We start from the raw sequence: 26,217 nt of genomic DNA, 5'->3' as shown, positions 1-26,217 counted from the left end.
GAAGCACTGCTCTTACAAGGGCCAATGTTAGCAACACTCCCGGTTTGAGCCCCGAGAGCTTCTCCTACGTGCTAAGGCATCGCTGAATTAGCCTCTCAAGGCTATCAGAATAGGTAGGAACAAAAAATAGATATAAAGACAACCATGACACGAGGATGAATTCTTAGCATTTGGTACTTGTAGTTAGTAGGAGTTAGTTACTCAATTTAGACATTACTAGCCGTACTCGCCCGCTTCGCTGGGCATTTAAAATTAACATTATTATTTATTGTCATTATTATTAGGAAGTCCAACATTCACATAAATATTAGCCTATCCATTTTCTACATGGATACCAAGTTTCAAGTCAATCGGACGCATGGTTTAGTAGTTATAACGGAACATCCGTAAAAACCACTGTAGATTTATATATTAGTATAGATTTATTCTATACACACCGACAATGACGGTTACGATTTTATACTAAGCGAACAGCATAATTTTGAATCTATAGTGCTATTAAAAGTATTTATTTTAATAATTCTCCTACTCTGATACGTTAATACACCAATAGTAGTATTTTAAAGTTATAGAGAATTCGGCCGAGCTCTTTTTATACGTATAACATAGCAGTCTCACTATCCAAAAGCAGTTCGGATGCGACGTGTAGCGTCGAATTTAGTGGGGCTCCCGCAAAAGCTCCTCGAAAAAATATGGCGCCGTTTGAGCTCGCATTACAAGGGCTCAGCGGAATGAGAGCGGTCCAAGCGACGAACTACCAGCGATTTTTATATTTTTATTTATTGCTTACATGGGTGGACGAACTCACAGCTCACTTGATGTTAAGTGGTTACTGGAGCCCATACACATATACAGCGTAAATGCGCCACCCAGCTTGAGACATAAGTTCTAAGGTCTCAAGAACAACGGCTGCCCCGCCCTTCAACCTGAAACGCGATACTGCTTCACGGCAGAAATAGGTAGGGTGGTGGTACCTACCCGCGCGGACTCACAAGAGGTCCTACCACCAGTAGAGGTCCTACCACCTACAATTTCTAAAAAATGTCTATTTTCTATACGTTTTTATATTGAAAACAACAATCAGACAACCAATAAGATGGACCGAGAACCTACTCATAATAATGGGAGGAGCGCGACGCGGCAGGCAAGAAACCGAAAAGAATGGAGTGCATATGAAGAGACCTACACTTAGTATTGGGTGAACACGGGTTGAAGAAGAGATGCGTTTTTAAATTTAGTTAACTCAGCTGGAATTGTGATCGATGATTTCATGACTTAGAACAAATATTAGATAGCACAGTATTAAGCTGTTGCAATAAACTTGCACTTGATTTTATTGGTACTGTTACGCGCTGGGGTTCGGTATAAATAAAACATCCACCAAAGTACAAATGAAAATTCTATTTACCTTTTAGAGCACTTACAGAACATTTTACATTGCGCTATTTGATAATAGATGGCGTTGCACTTCTCGAGCGCTCTCCGTTTTACTAGTTTTTGTGATATTAGTTTCTGCTATTTGACGATAGATGGCGTTACTCTTACCGGCGTAACAGTACATTGGTATGGACTGATGACCGAGTTCACGGTCTGACTGATACTAAGTGATTACCGGAGTTCATGGACATCACAATGTGAATGCCGCCGCCCTTGAACCCTTCGAATCGATAAGTATGACTTTGCGACAAATATAAGAATAATGTTGATTCCTATCCGTGCGTACAAATCAATAGCCACGTAAGCTTAGTACTCGTAGCTTAGATTTTTTCCTACAAAGCAATTATTCCTTTAATTTGAAGTAAAACGATTACTATCAATCTATTTTTTAGTTGAAAAATCGACTTACGTACGCCTCTAAGCGATTCGTTAATAACTTGCACCAAACACCACAGGCTTTGTTTCAAGTGGTCGCATTTATTCTCCCCGTGTCCGAGCTCTCTTTAATTATGGATAATTTATATTCAGATTAAAGCGGCCGGCAGGTGGGAGGGCTGTCGCGAGGATTTCTATGGCGGTCTATTGTGCACGTGACTGTAATATGCAACATGTTGCGTGAATTACAACCGAAAATATGAAGGCGTTCGCTCGTGGGCGCGATTATCTCGAGATGTCAGAGTAAAGGCTTTACCAGACCGGTCGCTGTAGTTAGTTAGTTATTCTTGGATATTATTATGTTAAAAAAACTGAGGCTACAATCGTGATGACGTTAAAGTTCCTAATTCAAATATAATCTGCTAAATTTTAAAAGGAATGGTTTTTTTTTGCTTAAATGTGCGGACAAGCTCACGGCCCACCTGATGTTAAGTGGTTACTGGAGCCCATAGACATCTACAACGTAAATGCGCCACCTACTTTCTTTTTCTTTATTATTTATTTTGGTATTGTAATTGGAATATGAGAAATCATTTTTAGATTCAATTTATAAACCGCATTATTGTATAGCGAATCGACACGGTCCGTTGTAACTTAATATCGAGATAAAAGATTTATAATTTTCTCTAGACCGTTATTTATAAAATAACTTTACTACTACTAATACTAAATTGTTTTACAGCACTTCGAGAAAACATCATTAACGTAAAAAAGATCGGTGAATCTATCCTTTAGCCGAGCTTTAGACGAGCATACGGCCCACCTGATGGTGAGTGGTTACCGTCGCCCATGGACTTCAGCAATGCCAGGGGCAGAGCCAAGCCGCTGCCTACCGCTTAATACTCTCCAAGCCTCGTTTGAAGAAGGACATGTCATAGCGCTCGGGTAACACTGTGGAGGGGAGCTCATTCCATAGCCGGATGGTACGTGGCAAAAAAGATCTCTGGAAACGCACTGTGGATGACCGCAGTGGCTCCAGGTAGTATTGATGAACTCTACTCCGGTGGCGGGCGGTGCGATGGTAAAAACGAGATGACGAGTATGGGCACAGGGTAATATGTATCGTACCGCTCAGACTCAAAATAGACCCTACCATTGGAACATTACACGCACATATTAATCAGACATTACGAATATAACTAATAACGAAAACTTTCAAATCCGATCGACCATAATTATAATCGCGATTCAACCAAACCATCTGTTTGTATCCGATAATCCTAATACACTGTCTTAGTTTCGAGTTAACGTTCGTATAGTTTCACTTTAATGCGAGTTTCGAACTAAATTTTGTCACTAATTTACGTGGGGCTTCGTTTTTGGGTCGCACGTGTGCTCCTTTATCATATTGGTACAGGATAATTCTATAGAACCACTCGAATAGTTCTTCAATATTTGAATATTTTTCTGTAAACCTTTTCGATTTGTTAGTATTATAACTAGGCATGCAAAGCGGTTTCACTCGATTTTTGGAACGAAATTCCTTATGGGACGATGCAGAGGGGTTACTCTAACCGTGAAAAAACGTCCGTAACGTAAGATTTTTATTAGTAATGCACCAGTGTACGACTTAACTTTGTAATAACGTACAAAAAATAACATATTTTTTTATCATTCATTGACTACGATCTCAGATCGTTTATTTGCGCAACACACTAACTCTAACCGTGATTCGGACATACGAATCACGGTTGTTTGCATAAGCTTACGGATCCATCAGATCCAATAACCTTTGCATTAGACGCCTTCAGCTCTAACACTAGGAGCAGGCTTAGGGACCTCGGTAACCGTACTCGTCGAACTCGACAAAGATTTCGCCGTGCAACCTAACTCATGAATCAGCTCGCTGAGTTTCTCGCCGGATCTTCTCAGCGGGTCGCGATTCCGATCCGGTAGTAGATTCATTCGCGAAGCAGCTACTCTTGAGCTGTTCAGTCTCCTTCGGAGGCGCTCGGGTATCTGTTAGCAAATCCCACCCCTCCTGGCTGAGCCTTTGCTCGCCCACCTGTCCTGGTGAAACTGGAAAGACCTCCGGGCCACCAGTAATCCTTCAATCATATATATAAAAAATAAAAAATAAAAACGTGAATGAAGTGTACCACAACAAAATCGCACGTTACCGAATGACCGTGGGTTGTTGCGAAATCTCCAGTTTTATTTTCTTTATACCTCGAATAGAACTTAAAATTAATATTTTTATAATAAGGAACTTCCCACACATCTTTTTTTTTTAAATACGTTTTGTTTTACTTGGAGTATAAATCTGCATTTGTCACTCTCTAGTCCTTACAAATTATCTAAATTTTAAATTTCATTCCATTCGTTTCGCCCTTTTTGCGTGATTGTATAATCAACATACAACTATACTAAACACATACATAGCTATATATTATAATATATATATTTATGTAGTTTATATTTTGGTCTCTATAGAGACCAAAATATAAACTACAATAAACTAAACACTGCTCATATATAATCGAGAAATTATTGTTCAATTGTAAACAGAGAGGCAACTAAATTATTTTTATCAGCTATTCAGGACTTATTGTCTGTTATACCTTATGCTATACATATGTGATGTATTTATATATGAGGTTTTATAATGAAAATAATTTCCCAACTTCAAAACTCAAGAAGATACATTTTATTTTGTTTTAACCTCGAAAGGCTCGCTTGGCGTGTTGGTTTTGGCGTAGCTGTAGCTTGTTCGTAGTAATATATTAGCTAGATCGTAGTAAGCGTAGCACCTTCGTAGCAGCTGATACTACGATCTTAATTTGGGTTCGCGTTGTTGGCGTCTATTGAATTACAGTATTTTTTCTGTAAATTTATTAATAAAATAAGTTTGCTGCTGGCTCAACGATCGAAATGAGACCTTAACCACATAATATTAAAATTAATATTAATAAAAAAAAACTGTAAAAAGAAACTTCATCATCATCAGCCTGCGGCAGTCCACTGCTGGACATAGGCCTCCCCCAAAGCTCGCCACTGAACCCGATCTTGTGAGAGAAAATGAAAATGAAATTGTTGTTCAACCATTTTGTATTTGTCTATTAGAAATAAATAAAAACTTAGAAAATATTTGTTTATATTATATTATATAAAAAAATTAACCGTACAAAAATCACAGAAGAAACTTTTATCAATTAATAGTTAGGAGGGATGCGTATAAACTTGGTTCTTAAGCAAGTTAAGGGCGGTTCCATTAGTATGGCGCCGCCGATCGTCATTATAACTTACGCGATAATCCGGCTTACGCAGAGTTGACGTGATCGCACCCAATCTAAACTTGAGGCATTGCAATACTACCTGGAGCTTGATTTGATTGGAAACAATTTGAGGTGAGTGGCGAATTGATATTCGCTGTAGCAAATAATTCCATTCGGCGATGTAATTTTAACTATTTTAAACTCGCATTGTTTTTGATTTTTTTTTGCTCGTGTAGGCAGACGAGCACACGGCCCACCTGGGATGGTGAGTGGTTACCGTCGCCAATAGACGCCAGCAACATAAATCAGGGGTAGATACAAGCTGCTGCCTAACTTTACCATAATAATTTATTACGTAACATGTTCAATGAAGTTTGTTTACAAATTAATGAAGATAAATTTATTCTTAAACAGTAATTTAGATTTAATTTCTGTTTCTCGCTTATTTATGTTATTGCGGTAACTATTCCTTGGTCAGCTTCTATTATTACCCTGCGTTAGCTACCCTTTATATGACGTGGGCGGACCCGTACTCGGCAGTAGGATAAAAGTATATTTATGCTCAGGGCTCAAGCTATGTCCATACCGAATTTCGTGTAAATCGGTTTAAGCATGAGAACGTAACAGGCAGACGGAAATACTTTCATGATAATAGTAATATTTGTTATACTATGGCCTGTAACATCTCTAACTTAATAGAGCCTGCGTTGATTGCAATTAATATTTGTTGTTTTTGTTTTTTTTCGCTTATCCTAACTATGTTGGCAACCTCGAGGGGTTAAGCCAGCTTAAACGAGCGGGTAGGTAAGGTGAGGGGCTGTAACTTGACGATTGCTAGCAGTAGTAAGAAGAGCAGTGCTTTGCAAAATCTACCACCGGATCGGAAACGCGACTCCTTGAGAAGATCCGGCGAGAAACTCAATGGGCTGTGTCTGAGGGTTAATTTGTCACGGCGACCAGTTCTTGAGATACCGAAAAGCACCGATAGTGGCTCGGGAGGATCCGAATAGGAGGATGTAGTATTTGTCGAATAGCTTGTCTACTACTAACGCTTTGATTTATTATCATTACTTGATTAATACCAATATCGCGTTTATTATTTGAGACGTATCGCAAGTTTTCATCATGGGCGACTGAATGAAATAAAATACACGTGAGAATAGTAAATAAGTAAGGTTTAATTAAGTAAAATTTCATACAATCATTTCTTTGATTCTTGGAATATAATCATCTTATTAACCAATTTATTCAAACGCAAACGACCAAAAATTTTACGTACAAAAATTATATGTTAACCATCATTCACACGACCCTATTCGTTCGCGTCAATATACGCTTTGTGTACGGTTGAAACTTGGTCTCATTATTCATCGACACATACGTTTTTCCAATCATTAATTTTCCACGTATATTCGATACTCGGTGTTTTTGTTCCAATATTTTTTCGTTTGTTTGTCGATTTTCAATAAAGCCTATGAAAGATACAATGTTTTTTTTTTGTTATGTTTAATTTTATCATGTCCCGATGTTTATATTCGTTTATTTGTCGGCTGTTTTTCGTAATCTATTATTTTGTGAGGCTAATAGTTCACTTTCTGAGTGTTGCTATAGATAAGACAGGGAGACCAGCTCGCGTCCGCCTAGTGTCAATCGGAGTCCATTGCAGTCCAACAAGAATGACGCTGCCAACGAGAGAAATCACTTAGCTATCAGTTTCATAGAGACGACGTAAGCACTAACGCGACAGACAGATAGATTAGAGGTACCTCTTTGTGTTGGCGTCCGCCTAGTGTCAATTGGAGTCCATTGCAGTCCAACAAGAATGACGCTGCCCACGACAGAAATCACTTAGCTGTCAGTTTCATAGAGACGCAAGCACCAACGCGACAGACAGATAGATTAGTGGTACATCTCTGTGTAGGCTCGTCATATAAAGTCAAAATTGAAGAAGAATTAAGTTAGGAAGTGAGTTACATAATATAAAGATTGAAGGTCGTATTATAAAAAAGAGGCAGTTCCTTGAGAAGGGCATGATCGTACTCCCGGATCAACTGATCAAAGAATTCAACAAACTCTTAACAATTGCTTTGTTTGACTTCTCTTTTAATTAAGACAAAAAGATCGAGGGACGGCTAATTAATAGCCTTTGCAGCAGGCACTTGGATTTTTTTTTGTAATAAATAGTCTAATTTTATTGTGTGCCTAATAAATAAATAAAAGTTATGTGGTAGGTTTTAAGTTACTAACATAGATTATAGGTAATACTTACAAACAAAATGTTATGGTTTATTCAAACTTCACACGTATTTCGTTCTTTCCACTCTTAACTCAACTTTATATAAGACCACATACTGACGTAAAATGACAACTTTATTAAAAGTGAGTCTCGTGTTTATATATTAAATTAATGATACAAATAAAAAACGACTTATTACGACACATTTTCGAGAACATTCTGCAGTCGCAACACAAAAACCGAACACACTCGAAACAATTAGTTAAAATCTGAATGAGCGCTCGTTAATTTCCTACACGCTTAATGCTCCATGATAGGTAATTAGTTGACTTTGTGTGTTTTGAGGACGTTTTGTTTGAACGGTGACACGACCCCGGACTCAAGGGGCCCCACGCAATTCCGAGCCTACTCCACGGGGACAGCCCTGGACTGAAATCCAGCAATATGTTACGCGAGAAACACATACATATATAAGGGTTTTTTTATTTAAAATTTTGTGTAAAGCAGACGGGCAGATGTATTCACAGCTCATTTAGTGTTCAGTAGTTACGGAAGCCCATAGAATTTATTAACTGAATGTAGTCACCTTTGGAAATAAAGTCAAAACAATAAATGTCATGAACCCTCCAACGGATCGAATCATAATCAGAGCAGATGACGCTCGTAAACGATAATTGCGTTTATGTATCGCGATTAAACGGTAATTAAACTAAAGATATGTTCGAATGTCTCCTAATTGTTGACTGTATGAAGTGATTTGCCGTGAATTGCGAGAGTTGAAATTCATGTATCGGATCATAGATCAGACGAACTTGTAAGTCGAAGCAGTATCGCTGAGTACATTATGAATGTCACTTTTACTATTACTAGAGGTCCCGCAGTAGTCGAAATTCGACTTTAATTAATTGGAATTGTAAGTTTGTACACTATTATGATTGTATTTTATACTTCTATAATTACAAATTTCGCCAAGACTACACTATAAAAAATATTAACAAAGACAAACAATATTGAATCTCAATTTGACAACAGACGTCAATAACAAAAATTTGACAATAAATAGTATGCATGCGTGTTGTGTCAAATACATGGTATGTAATGTGTGTAATATTTTCTTTATTGATTTAATGTATCTTTTATGCATTATTTTAAAAAAATATTAGCATTGTGCACTTCTTCTCTATATTCTCTATAAGTGTGGAAAATTTCATACTCCTCCGTCCGCGCAAATTTCGTAAAAAGGGATACAAAGTTTTTGGTTCACGTATTAATATATAGATTGGTTACGTAGCAGCTCCCATTTCACTTCGACGTCGTATCTTAAAAAACACTTCGTCTTACAAAAAATAGAGTAAGAGTTAGCGAAATTCTATTTTGACAAAATCTACGCTTTTTGCAATTTTATTATACTTATTAATTGCTACATCATTTTACAACACAGTTTTCACATAGATGTTTTTAGTTAATATTTAGTTGCATTTAATGTCGCAATGAACAAAATGAGACACCGAAAGAATCCTTATATAAATATACGTTTCCTATCACACGTGTATAATTTTAAACTGATTTTTACATTACTTATTGTGATGGCAACATTCACGTAGTCAAGTCTACGGGATCCGCTAACTACTAAAAATCATTCAAGCTGTAAACTCGTCCACGCAATCAGTACAAAAAATGTATAACATATATGCACTGTAAGTTGGTTATATTTGCCTTCTTTTTGGCTAAGAAGCAATTTCTTGTATTAGTTTAATAGAGATCCAATTGGGATTGCCACCTTAATACTCAAGGTGGACGAAGACCTCTTCTATCAATAATTTTAAGCTATTGCATAGCTTTTATCGCTTTGAACGCGGCGACCGAATCAAGAAATTCCGTAATGAAAATAAAACCTAACACCCCCACTCCGCCTACCATGTAGCTTGCGTTCAACACATTCACATTTTGCGCTAGTGTAGTGTTTGTGAATAAGCGCGCGCCGTGATGTCACACTGCATGCGCATCATGAAAAGTCTGCCCATCTCTCTCTCGCGCGGTCTAGCTTATGAGTGTGAAGGGGACAGTTAATGTTTTGCTTTTGTTAATGTTTATAAATATAGCGTGGTCTTATTTTATTATTGTTGTAATATTAAATTATTATTGTCTAATTATAATTGCTTAAGTTGATAAAAAATGTTATCATCGTCACACGTGTTTTTATTTTTTATTGCCCTTATAAACAAACGAGCATACGGCCCACCTGATGGTGAGTGGTTACCGTCGCCCATTGACTTCAGCAATGCCAGGGGCAGAGCTAAGTCGCTGCTTACAGACACTGCCGTCAGCGTATATAATAAGATATATAACTATGAACCTTACCTTCGAACACCGTCAACGTAGCTACGGCAGTGACAGCATCGCCGACGCCGTTCTCAGCGACGCACTCGTAGGTCGCGTCGTCACGTTGCGCCCGCACCGGTTCGATGCGAAGGACAGCTCCGTTGGCACCGGGGCCCGCCGCTCCATCCATGCCCGATACTTGGTAGCGGGTTTGCATGTCTACAGGAGAAAAAACATTTAATTTTTTATTTTATTTTTTACTAGCTCACCCGGCAGACTTCGTAGTGCCTCAATCGATAAATAAAAGATCTAAAGTTTTGTATAAAATAAACTTACAACAAACAAAAGGAATCCGTCCGACGGGGGATACGTCAAAGAAAAAACTAAATTGTTATTTTTATTTAATTTCGAGCATTTTCATATTTATCTACCTTTTAAACCTTCTATGGTCTAATTCAAGACCTAAATTAGTCAAATCGGTCCAGCCGTTCTCGAGTTTTAGCGAGACTAACGAATAGCAATTCATTTTTATATATATAGATTTTTAAAAAGAAATTTAAGTTGTGCTACGAACCCAAAAATAGCAATTGTTAACACAAACAAATAGAAACCAAAATCGTTGAGTTTATTGATATCAATGTCTGTGTCCTTGGTATTACATACCAATATCTAATGGATTGTCTGTGACCTTGTGGTGACATACCGCATATCTATACAACTACAGTGATTACTTAACACTGGATGTGATGCAAGCTGTAATACTTGTGACGGTAACAAACTTGCATCTCGGATTCTTGTGCGCTTGATTGCTCAAGTCGTATTACTTATATGTGAGGTTTGTGATTAGCCTCTAACATCCAACGTTATCTCATCACGATCAGTTCGAAATGTTGGCAACGATTACCTAAAATCGACCTCATGACTTATGGCGAAATGCGGCACCCATACTATAATATCTTAGGGTTTCAATAAACATATAATATCAGCGAATCATGAACTCATATGCCCATGGCAACAACAAAAAAAGGTATCAAATCAACATAAAACAATTAACAGATTACAGATTCATTGAAACGACATCCAACTCATTAACGGGCAGTAAAAGAATAATACCTCGTTTTCGCAAAGACAAAGCTTTTATCTATTTTCATGAGTACACCAACGATTTCTTAGTGTGATCACGTGCGAATGCGACGAGGTGTGGATTTGAACAATTCAACGCTAAGAGGAGTACAATTTCGAGTCATGTTGGTAAACACGAGGTAATGTGGATAATGTGTTTTGTATTTTGCACGTGTGTCATAAGTACAAATACATCCTATTTATTCGTCTAATTTCGAAGGAGAAGCGATTTTTTTGGGTTGCTTGGTTAGTCCAGAAAGAATGTAGCAGCAGAGATTCTTATCGTCCTTCTGTTTTGGTCCCCCAAATTTTATTGCTTTTGACGGGAATAGATTTCCATCTGAAGGATAACACCGTATTAAAAGTGCACCTCCATATGCTGCCTCAAGTACAACCTTTCCCAAAGTGGGCGATAACGGCCCCTTGTAGGCGCTGCAGGCCTAAAGGGGGACGGCAAGACACCCAGAAAAAAATAGGGGCGTTGTGTAAGGGTTGGGAGGCGATTTGTGATTTCATCTAGGACTCTTAGACACCGAATGAGCTCTTGCTATAGTGGTTTTTAAGTAGGTTAAAAAAAGGGGAGCGCTAAAAAATAATTTATTCTCAAAGTGGGCAGTAGACCAATAAGTTTGGGAACCCCCGCTCAAGATGATGTCTTTGAGCTATAGTAATTAGAGGAGAACATTAGACGAAACGTGAGTCCGACGAATGCCTAAATAATTATACTACTTCGAGGGTAGTTAAAAAATGATGCTTTATTAATTTATATCCATCCGTCGTTGACAAAAGTTTGGAGTCTTCCGAAAAATATATAATGATGTGCTTGACTCACAATCATATGAAGAGGTAGGACAAAGATGAGGTCTACATTTTGCATTGGGTAGCTGAATATGAAATGGAAGATAAATACAACATATAAATATTTATGCTATGTGAAAACGAACAGCACTCGTTAAACAAACCCGTTCCAAGTAAAGTTAAACCGAACAAACTGAATGTTTATTTTGACTTTTCATTTTTTGCATTTGTGATGCATTTATGAATTCGATTAACAATTTTGTTTTTGTAAAAAAATATTCGTATGGTATTTCAATAATTTATATTTTTTTTTTGTTTTGCAACAAACATTACTGTTACGCGCTGGGGTTCGGGATAAATATATGTTCCACCAAAGTACAACTTAAAACTGTATTAAGCACTTACAACAACTTCACAAAAATTCTCAGTTCGCTTCTTCCGGTTCGCTTCAGGTGATCCGTTCGCTGTTTCGCTTCGAGTAGTTTCGATTACTAACTGACTACGTATCATCTCTACAACGCTTTTATAGTTTAGACGAAATCCCTAGAATCGTCGAGAATATTCCACCCAAGTCAAGTATTATGTTTCCGCTATCTGACAATAGATGCCGTTGTACTTCTCGAGCGTTCTAGGTGCTACTAGATCCTTCGATACTCGTTCGACTACTCGGCGATAGGTGACGTTACTCTTAGCGGCGTAACATTACCAAAGATTAGAATGAACGTCAAACAACATTGCTTTCGCGTGAATGATACCAATAAATGTTCGGAAGAAATTACTTTAGACTACAACAAGATTCTAACAAAAACTTTACGCGTTTATAAATAAGTTATTGGTATTTAACTGTATAAGGAACAGTAAAACGTTGTGGTCTGCTATAAGTACAATAGGGATTGTGGAAAACTTTCCGTAGAAGCAAAGGTAATCAAAGCTAATGATTATTGACATCATAACTATGAACAAGTCGTGGTAGACTTTTTTTTGCTTCGGTAATGTTTTGTTTTAATTTATTTATGCGTGGCTAGGCGAATGAGATCACAGTCCACCTGGAGCTAAAGGTTTTACTTCAGAAATATACAGTATTTTATTTTTCTATCGAAGCGTTAGTTGCCTAAGGGGTTATTTCAACTACAGACTTATTAGTGAGCTCACAGGGTTTAACCTGGGAGGACTTGCTAACACTAACAACCAATTGACTATTTGTTGGAAGCTTCTAACAAATAGTCAATTGGTTGTTAGTGTTCGATGATCCAGGATCGTTTAGAGACAAATAATTCAAAAACGTAATTAGTGAAAGCTGTGCGGATGTATTGTGAAATCGCAAAGCTAGGGTACCATTCATCCCATTTCCAAAACGCAGTAGAATCTGAAGCCTTGTGTCTCAACTGGATAAGGACATTTACGTTGTGATGTTTATAAGCTTAATTGATCATTAAACACTAGGTGAGCTGTGATTTCATTTGCAGCACTACTTTAAGGGTATTTGCCTACAGGTTGGGTTCACTGTAAAGATTTGGCTGTCTTGATTTGAGCTGCAAATTAGTGTCGGTATTTCGATGTCTCCAACTCATACGTAAGCACCTAGCTACCTAATTATATAGACAAAATAATACCTATAGTATTCCAAAATTTACATAGCCTCGTCACCAGATAAGGACACATGAGCACCAATAGTGCGGTAAGCAATTTTTTTAAGATACCTCTGAAATAGTGTCAATATTCAAAAGTAAGAGTTCGAAGACTTGTCAAAGTCCTTTAAGTTTTAAAAAGAGACTATCTCGCTGGCTCTAAAGAAAAAAAAAAAAAACTTAAAAGGCATTGATATTAATGACCCGTTCCACAACGAGTCGCACTTTGCATATTTCCCGCACAAGATTGCACTAGTGAAACGAGAGCGCTTTACACAAGTTTACGATCGGCTGACCATTCGTTCTTGTTTTTATCGTGATAGAGACCATAATGCCGTGTCCGGGATACGTTTTCAAGTTGCGGGTAGTTGTTAAAACGTAGGTCGCTAGTGGAACGACAGAGCTAAATCGCCAGGAGCGGTGGAGTGCCAAGAAAATGTATTCCACAACAAGCAGGAATAATCGTTGTCTTGCGGACGTGAGGATTTAAAAGAATAAGAAAACTTTTTCGACTAAATGAAATTTTCGCAGTTCAGTCTGGAAACAGAGCAGTTGGTTATGGGTGCACTAAAATAAACTTGCGTTTAGCGAGTTCTAGATAAAGTAGCTATGGTTTAGTTTCAATATATTTTACTGGCAGTTAGTATAGTAATGCACAATTTTAAATGAAAAAAAAAAAACGCTAATCTAATGCTAATAATCTAATATAATATAATCTAATAAATCTAATAATAATAATAATCTAACGCTAAGCTAATGTTGTTTTGAAGGCAATGTCGTAGAAGTGGGAAACGCTGACGAGCGAAGCCTATAGCATATGACGAATATTTTTTTATTTTATTTATTGCTTAGATGGGTGGACGAGCTCAAAGCCCACCTGGTGTTAAATGGTTATTGGAGCCCATAGACATCTACAACGTAAATGCGCCGCCCAAACTTGAGATATAAGTTCTGAGGTCTCGGTATAGTTACAACGGCTGCCCCACCCTACAAACCGAAACGCATTACTGCTTCGTGGCAGAAATAGGGTGCGGATTTACAAGAGGAGAGTAGTTACGCAAACTATAATTTTGCGGGTTTGATTTTTGTTACACGATGTTATTCCTTCACTGTGGAAGTCAATCGTGAACATTTGTTAAGTACGTATTTCATTAGAAAAATTGGTACCCGCCTGCGGGATTCGAGCCCTAGTGCATCGCTAGATACGAATGCACCGGACGTCTTATCCTTTAGGCAACGACGACTTTAATATACCTAAAAACGTACTGTAAAGAAAAATGCAATCCAATTCTCGTTTTTAACCGTTCGTAATACAAAATCACACAATCATCACAAACACGCCTAACAGCAAAATTTCTGTTATCCTCCTGAAAGAACAGTAAACATTTGGGGCGCATTATTTTAGTAATGTTTTCACGTTTATTTTCCGAAGTGTGATTCTCGAGCTGAGAGCGAGGATCCATCCATCACGGACACCGACGCAGCAACGCGTCACGTGATTGTCAATCTAGCGTGCGACGCACTGACTCAGTGTCGAGCCACTTTTATCGTTCAGTTTCTCGGAAATGTCACCTACGCTCGAAATGGCTTATCGTCTGCAGGAAGTGCGGGCGGAATTCGTCTTTTATAATCTAAAACTACGAGATTAATACCGAACTAAAGTGAGGATGAATTCGTAGCGGATATCAAAGAGGGCCTTTGAGGTTCGGGTCATGTTCAGCTGGACTATCGCGGTAGGTATGAAAAGCATCTATTGAACTTCGTTTGTTGATGGTATTACAACAAAAACTTCTTCGAAGTGTCTAGGGCAAGAAGTAAATAAATTTACGTTAAATATTAGAAAAAATATATTTACTTTGACAAAGGTATTTTCGTAACAACTATATAGCAATTTGAAAAAAAAAAAAATTGGTCGCGCCAGCCTCACTTTTATTTGATTAGTAAAAGTCGCAAAATCCTTCACGAAAAACCGGTTCGATCAATCGAAATGACAGTTTTATTGGTTCTCCTGTAAATGGTCCTCAATCGGACAAGCCACAATTTTATTTTTAGGAAGTTTCCCCTGTCAATATCTTAAGAAATTCGGGGAACACAATAAAACTTATCGCGTCAACTGCCAAAGAGTAACGCGGCCCGCCTACAGAAGTGTCAAACAGTCGAATAGACAATAACTATAATTCAAAGTAGTAATAAATAAAACCGTTGGTTGGCAACGCTTTATATTGTGAATTTTATTTTCATTTTATGATACAGTAAATGGGGATTTTGTCTATTTGAATAGGGAGTCTTATATTTTTTTATATATATTTTTACTGCATACATAGGTAACAAGTGACGGTTTCACCTCATGTAAAGTGGTTATCGAAGCTTGAGACATGAGGTCAAAATCGCGGTTGTACTATATAGCGGATGACCCATCCTTACCCCTTGGCCACAGCCGAGAGCGGTGCGAATTGCGGTGCGTCGTGAGGCGCGGCAAGCGGGAGCGGCGAAAACAAATGGTAGACAACCTATGAAGTATGCCACAGCTACTGGCGGTGCGTTTTGCGGTGCGTTGCGAGGCGCGGTGAGAGGCGCGTGACATCTGGCGGCGACGAGCTGCACGATGTGCGAGTGAAACAAATGTACTAGACAATATGGAGGCGGCCACAGTTCAGAGCGGCGCGCGCGGCGGTGTCGGTGGACGCATTGAGGCATCGCGCGACCGAAACAAATCATTTTGTTTTTACCGCGCGTTGAGCTAATAAAATATAATGGATGTGGAACAATTCATTAGTGAAATACTGAGTAGACCAGAAATATGGATGTTAAAACATCCACATCATAAATATAGGCATGTTATAAAAAAAATGTGGGACGAAATAAAACAACAATTTTCTGGTACTAATGGTTTCCTAGATACTCTTGGATAGGATTATTGAAATAAAATTTGAAATTTGAATTGATTTCGTATTCTAGATGCTTGAACCGTTGCTCGATTATTCCGTCTTGATCTGCGTACGCTATTGTGAATATTGGAGTCTCCAAACTGGGAAACAAACTGCTGAAAATCTGCATCTCTGTCTCCATCACTTTCTTTTAAGGCACGAAACCTTTATAATCAATGTCGCGTGCTTTTTGTTTGCCTTTACACTTTTCGTAAAAATACGAAATTTATTAGTTAGAATACCAAACGCGTACTGAATTGTGACACTTGCCCGGGATAATGTTTTGTCGAAAATTATTTGGTCCGCATTTAAACCACCCGGTGGATATGGGCGCATCAAATAATTTTTAAGAGGATAGGCTTTATCAGCAATTAACACGTATGGTAAATTTAGATTTCAACCTGGTAATATCTGTGAAGATTGAATCTATTAATAATCTATTTATCGGGATAGTTCTTATATTCCTAATATTCCTAATATAATACCTAATAAATGGGTGAAATTCGCCAAGTTCTCTCTTTTTCTAACTGGGTGCGCTCCTATTCTTGATTGAATAATATCTTTAGCTAAGAACACACTTATTTCAAGGTAATATCGTGGCACTTTTGAAAGGGAAATTTGATAGGGCTTTCTAAATACGTGCACCTCTGACGCCGCCGCCGTCGCAACTAGTCTAGCTGTGGCATACCCCCGCAAATCACGCCGCCCGCCGCGCCTCGCAACGCACCGCAAAACGCACCGCCAGTAGCTGTGGCCAGGCCCTTACCCCTTGGCCACAGCCGAGAGCGGTGCGAATTGCGGTGCGTCGTGAGGCGCGGCAAGCGGGAGCGGCGAAAACAAATGGTAGACAACCTATGAAGTATGCCACAGCTACTGGCGGTGCGTTTTGCGGTGCGTTGCGAGGCGCGGTGAGAGGCGCGTGACATCTGGCGGCGACGAGCTGCACGATCTGCGAGTGAAACAAATGTACTAGACAATATGGAGGCGGCCACAGTTCAGAGCGGCGCGCGCGGCGGTGTCGGTGGACGCATTGAGGCATCGCGCGACCGAAACAAATCATTTTGTTTTTACCGCGCGTTGAGCTAATAAAATATAATGGATGTGGAACAATTCATTAGTGAAATACTGAGTAGACCAGAAATATGGATGTTAAAACATCCACATCATAAATATAGGCATGTTATAAAAAAAAATGTGGGACGAAATAAAACAACAATTTTCTGGTACTAATGGTTTCCTAGATACTCTTGGATAGGATTATTGAAATAAAATTTGAAATTTGAATTGATTTCGTATTCTAGATGCTTGAACCGTTGCTCGATTATTCCGTCTTGATCTGCGTACGCTATTGTGAATATTGGAGTCTCCAAACTGGGAAACAAACTGCTGAAAATCTGCATCTCTGTCTCCATCACTTTCTTTTAAGGCACAAAACCTTTATAATCAATATCGCGTGCTTTTTGTTTGCCTTTACACTTTTCGTAAAAATACGAAATTTATTAGTTAGAATACCAAACGCGTACTGAATTGTGACACTTGCCCGGGATAATATTCTGTCGAAAATTATTTGTTCCGCATTTAAACTACCCGGTGGATATATATGGGCGCATCAAATAATTTTTAAGAGGATAGGCTTTATCAACAATTAACAAATTGAGATTTGAAGGTTGAATCTATTAATAATCTATTTATCGGGATAGTTCTTATATTCCTAATATTCCTAATAGAATACCTAATAAATAGGGTGAAATTCGCCAAGTCCTCTCTTTTTCTAACTGGGTGCCTATTCTTAATTGAATAATATCTTCAGCTAAGAACGCACTTATTTCAAGGTAATATCGTGCCACTTTTGAAAGGGAAATTTGATAGGGCTTTCTAAATACGTGCACCTCTGACGCCGCCGCCGTCGCAACTAGTCTAGCTGTGGCATACCCCCGCAAGTCACACCGCCCGCCGCGCCTCGCAACGCACCGCAAAACGCACCGCCAGTAGCTGTGGCCAGGCCCTCAATGCGTCCACCGACACCGCCGCGCGCGCCGCTCTGAACTGTGGCCGCCTCCATATTGTCTAGTACATTTGTTTCACTCGCACATCGTGCAGCTCGTCGCCGCCAGATGTCACGCGCCTCTCACCGCGCCTCGCAACGCACCGCAAAACGCACCGCCAGTAGCTGTGGCATACTTCATAGGTTGTCTACCATTTGTTTTCGCCGCTCCCGCTTGCCGCGCCTCACGACGCACCGCAATTCGCACCGCTCTCGGCTGTGGCCAAGGGGTAAAACCGGAACGAATGCGACAAAAATAGGCAAGATTATAGTACCCATTACACCGTACCACGAAATGACTATTGGCCATTACCATATCATCGTTGTCAAACCAAAATCTGCTATGTGCACTTTTTGAGATTTTTACTTTTTAACCTTTTCGTATAGTTCACAGCCCTATCTACCGTATAAAAAAAACTGTTATGTGTCTATAGCTTTAATATTTATATATAGCTTTCATTTCATATAGTTCTTAAAAATTCACCTTCATATAAAATTTTATACGAAAACTTTTTTACTTATTAATTCAAAATAGAGTTTTTGCACATAGCAGATTTTGGTTTGACAGCGACGATATGCTAACGCAAAATGTGAATTTTATTATATTGTCAACCCTTGAAGCCGCATTTAAAAGTATATATTTATTTATTTATTTATTTATTACACTTCATGTAAAATTTACATTGGCGGACTTAATGCCTAAGGCATTCTCTACCAGTCAACCAAAGGTAGTGCAGAGTAAATAGTGGTAGGTGCAATGAAATTTATATTAGGCTACGAATACATACAAAAAAAAGGTATATCTACATATATACAAAATCACATATAAATATAAATATACATACATATATACATACATACAAACATATAATAGTTTATACAGTATTAAAAGGAATATATTAATAAATTTCCTTAACAAATAACATCATCTTAATAAGTTCATGACGATTCCGCTAACTTTTCCAACAGCATTCGCCGAACCCTTAACTTGAACGTGCAGCGGTTAGTAATAGTCCTGATCTCGAGAGGAAGCGCATTCCATAGCAGAACAGATTGCACGACGAAAGAGTTACGAACATAACTAGAACTATGTGTGGGACAACGAATTAATAGGCTATTGAGAGAACGTAGGGCCCGCTCATGGCTGGAGTGAAGATATTGAAAATAGGAAGTTAGATAGGAAGGAGGTTCGGGAGACATAAGTAAGGAATGAAGAGTCGTCAGTGCACGTAAATTACGACGCTGGCGAATCGGTAGAAGTTTGAGATGAGCACGATAGGAAGATATATGATCATATTTACGAAGATTAAAAATAAATCGAATGCAGTTATTAAGAAGACGATCAAGTTTATTAAGAAGGTCTGCATTCAGGTCAAAATAACACACATCACCATAATCAATAATAGGGAAGATCAAGGCTTGTACTAGCATAGTCTTGGTCGCTGATGGTAAGAAATTCTTGAGGCGATACAGAGCACGAAGAATTCCAGAGGTTCTTTGTCCAACGTAAGATACTTGAGCTTTCCAGTCGAGTGTGGAGTGGTATTTTTTTTTTTTTTTTTTTTTCATTCAAGGCTTAGTATATACAAAATATAATAAATTTGATAGTCGAATCGCAAATCTCCATATCACGATACAGTATATTTCTTCCAAAAAAACATTTTGAAATATATTGAAGTTGAACAAAATTTAACAGTAAATAAGCGGATCACCCTTGGTGTGGCTAGCAGAATTGAGGTTCCCCGCAGTATATGCGAACATATTACAGAGGGGCGTAATTTGTATGAGTAGCTAAAATCGTGCGAGCTATACTCGGAAATCAGTTTCACTTCATTTTTGTTTTTAAATGTAACACCGATTTTCTCCATGTACATATATTTACATATATTTTAGTGCACTGTTATTCTAAATTAGGTCTTTTGCAATGACGCGCTGAATACCACTCGCTTTGTCTTTTTGAGCATTTTCACATTCACATTTTCACATTTGAAGTCGTCGTGGCCTAAAGGATAAGGCGTCCGGTGCATTCGTAACGATGCAACGGTGTTCGAATCCCGCAGGCGGGTACCAATTTTTCTAAGGAAATACGTACTTAACAAATGTTCACGATTGACTTCCACGGTGAAGGAACAACATCGTGTAATAAAAATCAAACCCGCAAAATTATGATTTGCGTAATTACTGGTGGTAGGACCTCTTGTGAGCCCGCACGGGTAGGTACCACCACCCCGTCTATTTCTGCCGTGAAGCAGTAATGCGTTTCAGTTTGAAGGGTGGCTGAGACCTTAGAACTTATATCTCAAGGTGGGTGGCGCATTTACGTTGTAGATGTCCATGGGCTCCAGTAACCATTTAACACCAGGTGGGCTATGATCTCGTCCCCCAATATAAGGAACAAAAAAAAATCACAATCAACGTTTTCTTGTACGAATAAATCTATATCGTTCAATCTTGCTAGTATTGCTCGAACTTCCCAAACGCGAGCTCAAAAAAGAGCTACACGTGTATTAAACCACGGGCACATAAAACGCAAGTGTAAAAGAAAGAAAGAAAGAAAGAAAAAAAAACCGCGTCATCGCTTCGTATCCACATAAAATCTTTCATCTACATGTTTATTCGGTTGGAAATCCGTCTGTTTTTTTCGAATCGACCGTGTTTGACGGATGATGGGCGCCGATAGGGAAAAATACGTTGCCGGCTTGATAAGGCGGAATATTAAATGAGAATAGGTGCTATGGCCATCATCAGTCTTTTACGAGCGTTGGATTCGGTTCATTTGATATACGTCATTACATGTGTCATTTTTCATGCCTCCGTGAAACTATTTAGGGTTGCTACTCAATTTTTCTACGAGGTTGGTAAGAGAGTGTTAACTATGAATGTGGAAGGATACAGGGGAAGAGGTAAACCTAAGAAGAAATGGATGTATTGCGTGAAAGACGATATGTATAAGAGGGGAGTGAGCGAAGAAATAGTATATGATAGAAGAGTATGAAAGGAGAAAACATTTTGCGCCGACTCTAGGTGACTGGGAGAAGGGCAGGAGAATGATGATGATGACACAATTTTTCTACGGTCAACACATGCAAATTGCGATCGGAGCTTAGTTATTTATAATTGAATCTATGATTTCATTGATGTGCACTAAACTTTGGTTGAATATTAGGTCGCTTAGAAAACAGATATTACTGCAATTAGCTAGATCTTTGGGTAGGTAGGTAGGTACACCTATATCCCATTGAATTCTGGTCCATATATATAAATATTCGTAAATTTTTAGTCTTTAAGATAGGTTTGTCTATTCCGTTCTAATTTCGTCACTCTGAACCGTCATGAGCGCCTGACGAAAATTAATAAAATATAAAAAAAGATGGTACACATCGTCATGTGTATAAAGTACATTTTCACAGGTCAACCGTACTGGACTACAGACAGATCATTGCCGCTTACGGATCGTTTTTTAGGATTTTTCCAAAATGAAGGCTATTTTTTTGAAAAAATAAAAGTTTATTCATGTCTCTAATAGTGACAAATATATGTTTTTTTTAACCAAAAAGGTCGTAGTGTTTTTAGTGTTTAAGACGAACAGACGACTTTACGGCCTTTTCGTTGCTATTAGACACAATAGGCATGACAACGTGGTATTATTATTTACATTGAAAATGTATGCAGAAGACACAGTCGTGTTGTACATGAACCGAACCTACAAACTGAAACAGATTGCTTGGCGTCTTAAATCTACAACTAAATCCTTGCAATACTAGACTCCCAATAAGACTTCTCTATACTTCAGCCCACAGACGTCCAGCAGACAGATGCCTCCCTCAAACCTCGCCACAATGACCGATCTTGCGTGGCCAACGGATTCCCGCAACCTTCAACAGGTCATCGGTCCACCTAGCGGGAGGCCTACCCACACTACGTCATCCCGTACGCGGTCGCCACTATAGAACTTTTAGGGCCCCTAACGAATCTAGCCTTAGGAACATTTTTTTTATTGCCCTTGTAGGTAGACGATCTTACGGCCCAACTGATGGTGAGTTGATACCGTCGCCCATGGACGTCTGCAATGCGAGATGCAGAGCCAAGCCGCTGGTTACCGTTAAAACCATTAAATTATATTCGGATGTCAATTACGAGCTACTACTGGTAAGTGACCCACGCCACTTGAAACTACTACTGGTACTTTCTCATTAATTATCTAGTATATAGTAAGTCTTTAATTCATTATCCTGCAAAACTATTTGCCTAAGCCTGAGTATCTATCCGATACGTGTTACGACCCCGCACGGTCAAGTGAAATTTTTCTTTCGACAACAACAAAATCTTCCATTCAGATTTCTTCGGCACCATACTAATAGTTTCATAGTTTCTACATCTAAGTTGCTACTGTTCAGATAAGAATGAGCCGTGAACTCGCGTAACAATCTGCGCTATATCAATGAAACATTTCTTTAGTAATTGAACAGCATGTAATAAAGGCATGTAATGTGTGATCTCCTAAGTATGATTGGTAACTTGACTTTTACGGTAAAGAAATAGATACGTTTGAATGGACAGCCGTAACTCCAAATATATTACAGTATTTTGACGTTTTACTAATTTCCAGAATGATTTATGAAATACAAGCTTTATAATAGTTTTAGAAGGTTGAAGAAATATTCGTCAAACAAAATTTAAAAAATTATATTTATAGTACTCACTGGAAACTTTCTTTCCGTTTTTTCGCCACTGTATGTTAGGTATCGGGTCTCCTCGTGCCGCGCAATAGAACGCTGCGATGCTGTTAGCTCGAACTTGAAGGTTCCTCGGCCGGATCGTGATCTCAGGCGGATCTGCAACATTAATAGTGCGACGAATTTATTAAAAGTACCGTAAAATAACAAACAAAATATAAACATTTTTACTTCAAAAATAATTTATTCAAATTTAGAACTGGATAGACAATGTGAAACGTGTTGCTAATAAACCAAACTGACGAACAGCAGTGTAACTCGCTCGCTCCCAATGGACGTATCCGCACTGCGTAATAGACAAGTAATCTAATAAAAAACTTATCACCCTCATCTTAAATGCAAATTTGTATCCGTTACTGTGTAACTAATACGAAACAGTCGGTTAAAGTTGCTAATATGAATTATGTATATATGGAGACCGTCGTTCCGCGTTTTACGGGTACTAGACTATCTGTTGCTCTGTTCGGTATATTCCGATTCGATTTTCAGCTATGAATAAATTTAGCTCCTTCAAAACGACCTACTTCAGCTGTATCACTATGTGCTATATGAAATAGTTATTTCAATTCGTTCCTATGGATGTTATATTATGTATGACTTGCCTCGACTAATGTACCGGGTTTGAGCCGTACAAAAATCAACGGAGCGTAAAAAAAACCTTACCTAAGAGTTGAAACAAACGCGAATTTAATTTCTTTCCCGGGAAAGTTGTCCGTAAAGTTACTTGTAACTTTGCAGTTTCGGGTGACACACACACGGAGGGAATTTCGTTAAATTATTTTCCACCGAATTACACGGACAGAAAGCTGACGTCGCCGCGGTACATTTTCATTACGTCGAGCGAGATTAATGGCATTATCTTGTGGAAAAATGCGCGCTCATCCACGAAACAATTATGTGTACGAAATGTGAATTCTCAACTTCCTAGCGCAGAAGTCAAACGGACCGAAGCGAAAATATCCAGAGGGAACCATCTCTCTGAGCACACCGGCCGCAAGACGTAAAACCGTTTGAATCTGGAACTAGAACGTGAAATGTTATTTATTAAGTTCTTGCACAGGTTAAACTCTGGGGGATCGCGTTCAAAAATGTCACGGCATTAAATATTCATGGAGGGGACACCGCAGGTCGGGAGCCGGATTAGATATATTCTAAAAAAAGGTAGGAACCCGATATAAGCTTCGGGAGCGTGAAACAATTCATATCGAACGACACGGGAGGTTCCCAGTACGGCGCACGTGGGATCGCACGAGTTATGGCCAGTGTGCCCTGGCCCCAAATAAAAATGCCATCTAAATTCTCTCCAGCGTTATATTCGAGTCAGATACTTAATGACCGCGCATTTGATATCCAATTACTGGCGATAGATATAGCGATCTAGGTAACTACCTCAATTGTCCATTTTAAATATTTTTGAATTCCATTCCATGTGACGAATAATGTATGACAGATATATGTTTATTTCTCCACGTATCGAGGTGAATGGTCACGTTTTATATATGTGCGCGGGATTGAAACGGGTTTGAGGACGTGCCGACGCCCGTATTCAAATATATATAACAAACCTAAAATTTTTTTAGTCCCGTCATTCGCAATAACCGCGTCCGATTCAATTAGAATGAGTCTAAAAGCGTCATAAATAAAATCGCTTAGAATCGAATCGAAAAATTGATTTGGCATTAAATACTTTATTTTAATTAGCATAAAGAACCAAATAACACGATAAACTAAAATATTGTGAGTAATCGTTGTCGAGTTTTCATTAATGCGCAACGACACTCACTATATTCCCAACTCGACTATTTTGTTCTGACAACAACAGTGCAGAGGAAAAGTTCTTTATTTACAGTATTTTGTTTGGTAAAATTCGATGATGAAACTTCAGAAACGAACGGTCTCCAATGATTTAACCTCAACAGTTTTTTCGTTTGGCGAATAAAAAATATATTTTTCGATTTATTTATTGCATTCGGTAACAATTCTAACAATAACAGAACGTTCTTTTTACGACCGACGGATTGACAATAAAACCCTATTCAGATATGTTTTTATCAGAATTATAACATCGTAAAGTCGATTTGATTCAGTGAACGGATTAAATTTTATTGTTCGGAGCACATTTCATTACGTTGGCCAATAGAGTTAATCGAAATGTGCATACGCCATCGGACGGATATATCCGTACGGGCAATTTATGACAATAATCTGGACGTATCCGGCCATAACCGGTTTTGCTCGCAGAATAGAAGTGTATTGCGTTTTAAACTGCACGAAATTTATTTTATTGGGTAGAGCATTTAATTATCATTATTTTTACTTATTAGCCAATTTGTTTAAGAGCCAAACTCACTATCATGGATTCAAATTATGCAAAAACCTTTTATGAACTATAAACACAACTATATAATAAAATTTATATCTTACAACACGATTAAAATACTCATCTGCTGATGAACTTACGTGTTAAATATCTGATATAGATATTTCCGGAGTCGTTGATTGGTGGTGCAAAGATAGGTGGTTTGTAGTCTGTGACCACGTCCGGAAAATGCGAATATCCTGGCGGTAGTTGTGGATAGCCGGGTAGTAAATGCGGGTACCCCGGCGGTAATGCAAATCCAGGTGGCAACTGATATCCGGGCGGAATCGAAAAACCAGGTGGTAATTGAGGGTAGCCTGCCGGAGTCTGTGGATAGCCTTGCGGTGGCTGCGGATAGCTCGGCGGAGGTTGCGGATATCCCGGTGGCGGTTGCGGGTATCCGGGATGCGGTTGCGGATACCCGGGTGGAGTTTGATAGCTAGGTGGATAATGTGGTGGTATTTGCGGAAATCCCGTGTGTGTAACTTCTGGTTGCGGCCCAGGAATATATGGTACCGCAAAGTACGGTACACCTGGTAGATGAGGGGCTATCGGATAAGTACTGCCCGGTATATGCTGTGTTACGGTTATATATGGCTCTTCAGTTTCTTCCTCATCTGGTATTTGCGGTTCCGGTATCCGAGGTTCTTCTGGTATGGATGGCGTTTCTGGTATTCCTGAACTATCCGGAGCTTGCGGGATCTCTGGTGTTTCCTGTACTTGTGGTTCTTCTGGTAATTCTGGCACTTCTGATGGCGGTTCGGTATCTTCGGATTCTTCGTCTGTTAGATATAAGAAGGATTTTTGACGCACGCGAACAGTTGTCGTATTTTCGGGATAATTTTTTTTAAAGACAATATTTAAATTCATTTTAAAAATCAATATTAATAGTTATAATTGTTTAATATTTATTAAAGTGGCTGTGATGTGTACTTTTTTAACTTTAATTAATTTATCT

At 38.7% G+C, this 26,217-nt stretch overlaps 1 protein-coding gene across 6 annotated transcripts in view; it reads right to left on the bottom strand.

The window, feature by feature from the left end:
- LOC114241396 (tyrosine-protein phosphatase Lar) overlaps window positions 1-26,217 on the bottom strand; it is a 437,676-nt gene that overhangs the window by 88,392 nt on the left and 323,067 nt on the right. For 4 of the 6 annotated variants that reach the window (XM_089731076.1, XM_089731078.1, XM_089731077.1 and 1 more), the window contains exons 4-6: window positions 25,361-26,041; window positions 22,868-22,999; window positions 9,685-9,864 (exon numbers count right to left, since the gene is read on the bottom strand). In XM_089731076.1, coding sequence (XP_089587202.1) covers window positions 9,685-9,864; window positions 22,868-22,999; window positions 25,361-26,041 — 993 coding nt within the window. The remainder of the gene's footprint in view (window positions 1-9,684; window positions 9,865-22,867; window positions 23,000-25,360; window positions 26,042-26,217) is intronic. The other 2 variants (XM_089731080.1, XM_089731082.1) reach the window with 1 other exon arrangement.

This window comes from Bombyx mandarina, chromosome 11, assembly GCF_030267445.1.
Source record: "Bombyx mandarina strain Sakado chromosome 11, ASM3026744v2".
Lineage (NCBI taxonomy): Eukaryota > Metazoa > Arthropoda > Insecta > Lepidoptera > Bombycidae > Bombyx > Bombyx mandarina.
Note: the sequence above shows the minus strand (reverse complement) of the source record. Positions and strands in the feature narration are given on the sequence as shown.